This window comes from Dipodomys ordii, unplaced genomic scaffold (genome assembly GCF_000151885.1).
Source record: "Dipodomys ordii isolate 6190 unplaced genomic scaffold, Dord_2.0 Scaffold79, whole genome shotgun sequence".
Classification (NCBI taxonomy): Eukaryota; Metazoa; Chordata; class Mammalia; order Rodentia; family Heteromyidae; genus Dipodomys; species Dipodomys ordii.
Genome location: NW_012267295.1, coordinates 1394455 through 1402518, shown reverse-complemented (window position 1 = coordinate 1402518; position 8064 = coordinate 1394455). Strand labels below are relative to the sequence as shown.

The window sequence follows — 8064 nt, the reverse complement described above, 5'->3', positions numbered from 1 at the left end:
CAGCGCCCGGCTCCTGCTGTGTTTTTGTTGTTTTTTTTTTTTTGTCGGTCGTGGGGCTTGAACTCTGGGCCTGGGCGCTGTCCTGCTGTGTTTTTATTGATTACTTTTAAGGTCCAGTCACGCTTCCTGCTGCCCAGGCATATATGCCTAGCCACAGTCTGCCTATGTTAGGCTTCCCAGATTAGTGAGGCACCACTCACCACCAGGCCCTGTACTTGGTTTAAAAGTAGTCGCGTAAACTTTTCTTGGGCTGGTCTTGAACCATTATCATCAATTTCATTCTCCAAATAGCTGGAATAGTTACAGACAGGAGCTACCATAACCCTGCTGTTTGGGATTCTTTTTGCTAGGGAGCAAACCTACCTAACCTACCTACCTATCTATCTATCTGCATTGTCATAACTTTTCCCATTCTAAAACATCAAACCTAGCTGGGTTCGATTGGCTCATGTAATACTAGCTAGTCAAGAGGCTGAGATTCAAGGATTGAAGTTTAAAGACATCCCAGTCAGGAAAGTCCAACCATTAAATCAGAAGTGGTGCTATGGTTCAAAAGTGATAACCAGGGGCTGGGAAGGTGGCTCAGTGGTAGAGCACTTGCCTTGCATGCTCGAGGCCCTGGGTTCGATTCCTTAGCACCACATAAGAAAAAAGCCGGAAGTGGCGCTGTGGTTCAAGTGGTAGAGCGCTAGCCTTGAGCTGAAGAGCTGAGGGACAGTGCCCAGGCCCAGAGTTCAGGCCCCACAACCGGACCCAAAAAAAAAAAAGTGATAACCTGCCTTGAGCAAAAGAACTCAGAGACAGTGACCATGCTCTGACTTTAAGCCCCATGATCACACCACCACTACCACCACCACCACCAACAATAAAAGCATTTTAATGAGGAACTATAATGCTTTAGTTCTTTTAGGTATAAGAGAGTACCATATCTCATTTTTTACCTGCTAAACATTGGTATCATGAAGGAGGAAGTTTTCTGTTGTGCTTCACAGCATCCTCTCTTACCACTGCTATCTTTGGATTTATTTTTTTGGGAAGTCACTTCATGTGTGCGTGTGTGCATGTATGGTCTTCATGTGTATGTACATACATGTACTATTACTCGTGCTTGAGCTTAGAGGTGAGCTCTCTGAGCTACAACTCCTTTTTGGGGTTTTGTTGGTTAAATCTCACTGACTTTGCTAGCCTTCTGACTTTGAACCACAGCCCTCAGATCTCAGATCTCCTGAGTAATGACAAATATAGGCATGATCCCCTAGCTTCTAGCCTGAAGTATGTCTTTTTTTTTCCCCCCGAAGTATGTCTTAATTGAAGTTGTGACCTGAAAATTAATGGTATCAGTAAGGGTATGGTAGTTTTGGAGCCACTCTAGGATAGAATGTGAGATTGAGTTTTCTTGTCTGAGGACTATATGGTCACTTAGGGTTTTCAAATTTTACATGGATTGTTTAATATGAATTTAGCGCTTTACCATAACATTTTAAATGTCTTTCTTCTTACTTATTAAAACTGACTTCAAATATATTTTTCTTAAAAAAGTATTCAAACCAGAGGAATTACGACAGGCTCTAATGCCAACATTAGAGGCACTTTACCGTCAGGACCCAGAATCTCTTCCCTTTCGTCAGCCTGTGGATCCTCAGCTTCTAGGAATTCCTGTAAGTACTTGCTGGTTTCTTTATTTTTGCTATAATTCTTTATTCAGCTTTATTTGTTTGAGCTGTAATTTATTTGAGCTATAATTGACGTATTATACAAGTTTTACCTAAGTATCTAATTCCCTGGGTTTTTGTATAGTCACACAGTTGTAGAATCATCACCATAGTTCACTGTTTTATAAGCCTCCAGAAGAAATGCCATATCTATTAAAACTTCTGCCTGTTCCTTCCAAACCATTCTACTCGTACTACTCTTCTTCCAACCATATGCATTCACTAGTCTGCTTTTGGATTCATGTGTTCTCTAGGCATATGAAATATGTTAGCATAACATTTTGTTTATTTCCAGCATGAGGGATCTCACCTAGGTCTTCATGAATTCTAAGGCTCGAGCAGTAGGATTAATTTTTTTTTTGTTCAGTTCATCCATATTTTGTTCTCTTCACTCTGTGACATCCTGCTTCAGCTTTTCTAGTAGTAGGATTAGAAGTACACTGCTACCCCTAACTAGTATCTAGAATAGTACTCCACTCCTTTTTTTGGTCTAATAATACTTCTTTTGGTGGATATGTTACATTTTCTTTATCCATTAATTAGTTGCTTTGTAGTTGGGTTGCGTCCACATTTTGGCTACGGAGGGTAATATGTTAGTGTTTCAACAATAGCTTACTCACCCTGGCTTGCTTGTTCAGCCGGCTGTCTGCCTTTTGAGTCACACCTCTATACCTGCTCCATGTTGGCGGTTATTTTGGATATTGAGTCCCACATTCTTCTGCCTAGTCTGGCTATGAAGCTTAGTCCTTCAGATGTCAACTTCCTGAATAGATAGGATTACAAACTTAGGTCCAATTGTTTTGTGTGGATATAGATTAATATTTCTCTCTGCAATGTGCTCAGTGGTAGAAGAGTATTGTGTGGCTTAATTTTTTTTTGTGTGTCTGTTGTGGGGCCTGGGCACTGTCCCTGAGTTCTTTTGCCCAACGCTAGTGCTCTACCATTTTGAGACACAGTGCCACTTCCAGTTTTCAGGTGGTTAATTGGAGTTAAGAGTCTCATGGACCTTCCTTCCTAGCCTGACTTTAAACAGCGATCCTCAGATCACTGTGGTGTGTGAGCCACCAGAACTTTACTCATATGGCCTCACTTCTTTTTTTGGTCCGTTGCGGGGCTTGAACTCTGGGCCTGGGCGCTGTCCCTCAGCTCTTCATCTCAAGGCGAGCACTCTACCACTTGAACCACAGCGTCACTTCCGGTTTTCTAGAGATAGGAGTCTCACAGTCTTTCCTGCCCGGGCTGGCTTTGAACTGCAATCCTCATATCTCAGCCTCCTGAGTAGTTAGGATTACAGGCATGAGCCACCGGCGCCTGGCTGTGGCCTCACTTTTTTATACCATTTTATTTTAATAACATCCTGACAGAAGTGTAGAGCCAACATGAAGGCTTCCTGCTGTGCCTTAAATTGATCTTATGTGAACTTTGGCACACAGCATCAGGGTTGATTCAGTGATCTGTTGACCTATTGTTCAGAGTTTATAGCAGCTTTATTCTTTGCTAACTGAGCCACTTTGTATATTTGTAGTCTAATGTAAAGCAGTCATGGAGACCTGGAGGATCACGGTTGGAAGCCTGGCCTAAATTGTTAGAATTAGATGAGGCCTACAATTAAAAACTACAGTGTTCCATCTAAAGTCAGAGAAAAATACAGTGCAAAAGTCTCAAGAAGACTCCATCTCTGGTAGTTAACCAGCAAAATGATTGGGTGGAGATATGCCACGAGTAGTAGACTACCAACTGAGGAAAAAAGCATGAGGCCAGTTTCAAGCCCAGGTACTAGTAACAGTAACCAGACCCTCAGTTCAAGCTCCTGGAACAGTACCACATATACATACAAGTGACAGGCTTCATTTGATTTTGGGGGATAGAACAGTTAAAGACATGTTACATTGGGGCTGGGAAGGTGGCTCAGTGGTAGAGTGCTTGCCTTGCATGCATGAGGCCCTGGGTGTTCAATTCCTCAGCACCACATAAGCAGAAAAAGCCAGAAGTGGCACTGTGGCTCAAGTGGTAGAGTGCTAGCATTGAGCTAAAGAGCTGAGGGACAGCACTCAGGCCCAGAGTTCAGGCCCCACAACCAACAACAACAAAAGATGTTATATTAAGTATATTTGGTGGTAAAATAAAGATACTGCCTGTGCCCTAAGTATAGTATAAGAATGAGTAATATTGTTTGGTGTTGCTTACCCTTCTAGGATTACTTTGATATTGTGAAGAGCCCCATGGATCTTTCTACTATTAAGAGGAAGTTAGATACTGGCCAGTACCAAGAACCCTGGCAATATGTGGATGACATTTGGCTCATGTTCAACAATGCATGGTTATATAACCGGAAGACTTCCAGAGTATACAAATATTGCTCCAAGCTATCTGAGGTCTTTGATCAAGAAATTGACCCTGTCATGCAAAGCCTTGGATATTGTTGTGGCAAAAAGGTAAAAAGGCTTTCAGGTCTTGGTTAACTTCTACGATGTCTAGAATATAGTGATGATTGTTCTGCTTCTGGATTTGACAGAATTCTTCCCTCCTTTTCCCACACCCCGTCTTCCCCACCTCTCACCCTTATCCTTTTTTTCCCTGTTGTATTAAAGTGCTAGGGATCAAACTGAGGGTCTCAGATGCACAATTTATTCTTATACCACAGTAGAATACTCTTTTTTTTGGGGGGGGTCAGTCATGGGGCTTGGGGCTTAAATTGAGCAGTCCCTAAGCTCTTTTGCTCAAGACTAGCGCTATACCACTTGGAGCCAGTGCACCACTGCCAGTTTTCTAGTGGTTATAGTGGATAATCAGAAATAATCAAGTCTCAACGGATTTTCCTGCCCTGGCTGGCTTCAAACTGCAGTCCGCAAATCTCAGCCTCCTGAGTAACTAGGCAAGAGCCACTGGCACCCAACTCTTTCTTAAATTTCTTTCTTTGTGCTGGTACTGGGGCATGAACTCAAGTTGTCAAGCCCACACATTTTTCATTCAGTGTTGGCACTTTGCCATTTGAGCCATACCTCCACTCTTTTGTTTTTTGATTTTTTGGGTCCAGTTGTGGGCCTGAACTCTGGGTCTGGGCGCTGTCCCTCAGCTCTTGAGCTCAAGGCTAGCACTCTACCACTTGAGCCACAGCGCCACCTCTGGCTTTTTTCTTTTTGCTTATGTGGTGCTGAGAAATCAAACCCAGGGCCTCAGGCATGCAAGGCAAGCGCTCTACCACTGAGCCACCTTCCCAGCCCCACTCTTTTTTTTTAAGGTAAAACCATACAGTCCTGTAAATCAAACCGTAGCTTAGTTATTTAAGCAAAATAATGATCTTAATCTCTCATTAATTTGGATTTAGCTCTCATTTGTTTTTGTAAATTGTCACGTAGAGAAACAGTTTAAGATTACTTTTTTTGATTTGCCTTTACTGAGGTTGACCTTAGGCATTATCAATTTGTTAGATTGGTTTTCAGAAACTGAGATATTTGTCTTTTTTTTTTTTTTTGTCTGTCATGGGACTGGATCAACTCTGGGTCTTGGGCGCTGTCCCTCAGCTCTTTGGCTCAAGGCAAGCACTCTACCACTTAAGCCACAGCACCACTTCCAGTTTTCTGTTGGTTTATTGGAGATAAGAATTTAATGGACTTTCCTGCCACCACTCACTTTGAACTACAAGTTCTCAGATCTCAGCTTCCAGAGTAGCTAGGATTACAGGCATGAGCCACCAGCGCACAGCTGTTTCATTGTTTTCATAACTGAGAACTATGACATGGTTAGCATTTCTTTCTCATCTGTGATTATATCTAATCCTCAGATCCTTTAAGATCTTTTTTTTTTGGGTCAGTCGTGGGGCCTGAACTCTGGAGGCCTGGGTGCTGTCCCTAAGCTCTTCAGCTCAGTGCTAGCGCTTTACCACTTGAGCCCCAGCACCACCTCCAGTTTTCTGCGTGGTTTATTGGAGATGAGAGTTTTCCTGGACTTTCTTGTCTGTGCTGGCTTTGAACTGCTTTGAACCGTGATCCTCAGATCTCAGCCTTCTGAGTAGCTAGGATTACAGGTGTGGGCCACCGGCTTCCTTTTACTCTTTTAACAAATGTTTTTTTTTACAGTTGGAGTTCTCTCCACAGACACTATGTTGCTATGGCAAACAATTATGCACAATCCCTCGTGATGCTACTTACTACAGTTACCAGAACAGGTAAGTTCCATCATGTGTAGATGCTGGTCCGTGTGTCCTTGTGTCTAGGGAAGTGCATGTGGCTGGACCAGCACAGATGTCATGGTTTATGTTTAAATTGCTTGAAAAACACCTGTATAACACAAGTTCTATTCTTAGGTTTTTGCCTTTCAGGAATATATTAAATTTTCTAGCAAAAACTAGCTTGGTACTAGAATTCAAACCTAGTGACTTCAAAGCATGCTAGGAAGTACTGAGTTACATCCCTGTATTGGTATTTTATAAGGAAGGAATTCAAGGAGTTGTTTTTGGAGGTTTGACCTAAGGAACTGGCTTTCCTTGAACTCCAAGGTTTAAAAGCATTCTGCCCCTTGAGCCACAACTCCACTTCTGGCTTCCATGCTGGATTTGAACCATGATTGTCACATCTCAGCTTCCTGAATAGCTTCTATTGGTGAGCCACTGGCTCCCAGCAGGACTTTTTTTGTAGTTGTTGTTTTTTAATCATAACAACCTACAGCAAAACTGAAGATTTTTCCCATGTGATGGTGGCTCATATCTGTAATCCTAGCTACTTGAGAGGCTACAATTTGAAGCATCCAGGTTTTAAGTCTTTGAGATTCCCATCTCCATAATAACTAGCAAAAAGCAGCCTAGAAGCATGCCTCCAGCACAATACAAAACAAAAGATTTGCAAATATTAAGAACTTGTAAGTAGAACTTGTTAATTCAGCTTTCCAGAAATGCTTTTAATGGAAGGGTTGAGGTTCAAGGACAGCTCAGGCATAGAAGTTAGTCCCTATCTTAACCTGCTAAGCCTGCAGCAATAGCATATGCTTGTGATAACAACTACTGGGGTGCATTGGGAGGAGGATCAGGAGGATCATGGTCCAGGCTTCCTACTGAAGTACTGAAGCTCTGTTTTAGGAAGCACAATATCCTGAGGTCAGCCTTGAGTCCATCCCCACCTCCAGATTTTTGGGTACAACCCACCCTAATTTAATGAGATTTAACAGATTAAAACAAATCCCTAGAATTTGTTTTATCTTCCATAAGCAAAATTAAAAGAAAAAATTCCAACATAAGCTGTAGTGACATAGAGAATGACAGGATACTAGGGAATGTGATACTACGTTATTTTCTCAGTGGGTTGCAAAAATGTAAATTTACCAATTGCTTAACCAGGAATCTTCCCTGCTTTCAGTAATAATATATATGTATAATATGCCATAATATACCCATGCATAGATTGTGTATTGGCGCCTCTGATATGGTAACATAAAGACTGGGTATTTAATTGCCTTTCCTTGTTAAATCCATGATGATTGTGAACTTGTGTGCTACAGATGCATTTCTAGCTTGAAAATTCATCTAAACTTTTTTTTTGTTCTATTTATCAAAAAACAACGTTTCCTGGTTGTTTATGGGCATGAAAATCCAGTTTTTGCTCTTTAAAATCTATTTTATATATATATTGTGTGTATATGTATATATAATGTAAGTAATTAGAATTTTGCTCATGTTAGAACTTTCACTTTCAAAAACTTTACCATTTTTCTAGGTTCTAGGGTTTGAACACTGGGTCTTGTCTTGCACTTACTCAGCTTGCCTGTTTGTCTGGTGCTCTGTCACTTGAAACATGCCTCCAGACTTGTTTATTCTTATTTTTGAGTTGGAGTCTCATGGATTTTCACTCTGGCCTGGATCCTTTGGATTCTGGACTGCCCATTAGCTAGTACTTAAGTCATGAGCCACTAGGACCTGACTCCATTTATTTCATTTGTTTCTTTTGCCAGTCCTGGGGCTTGAACTCAGGAACTGGGTACTGTCCCTGAGCCTTTGTGCTCAAGGTTAGTGCTCTACCATTTGAACCACAGCCCCACTTCCAGCATTTTTTTTTAGTACTTTACCTTAGCCTACTGAGTATCTAGGATTACAGGTGTGAACCACCAGCATCCTGCTTATTTCTGCATTTTAAACAGCAGGCTAAATAGTCATTTTCATGTAAAATCACACTTTTTATCATGTATTGGTTATTATAGTGCATATTTTCTTTCAATCTATGGTTATAGTCAGCATTTAACTGCTTGATGCAAACTATTCATGATTAAAAACTTTTTTTTTTTTTTTTGTCGGTCGTGGGGCTTGAACTCTGGGCCTGGGCGTTGTCCCTCAGCTCTTCAGCTCAAGGCTAGCACTCTACCA

General features: G+C 41.5%; 1 protein-coding gene across 1 annotated transcript in view; it reads left to right on the top strand.

Annotated features, from left to right (window-relative positions):
• Nucleotides 1-8064, top strand: part of Ep300 (E1A binding protein p300) — an 82670-nt gene that overhangs the window by 51402 nt on the left and 23204 nt on the right. Inside the window, exons 14-16 of the mRNA XM_013024780.1 lie at nucleotides 1540-1658; nucleotides 3908-4147; nucleotides 5792-5880. Coding sequence (XP_012880234.1) covers nucleotides 1540-1658; nucleotides 3908-4147; nucleotides 5792-5880 — 448 coding nt within the window. The remainder of the gene's footprint in view (nucleotides 1-1539; nucleotides 1659-3907; nucleotides 4148-5791; nucleotides 5881-8064) is intronic.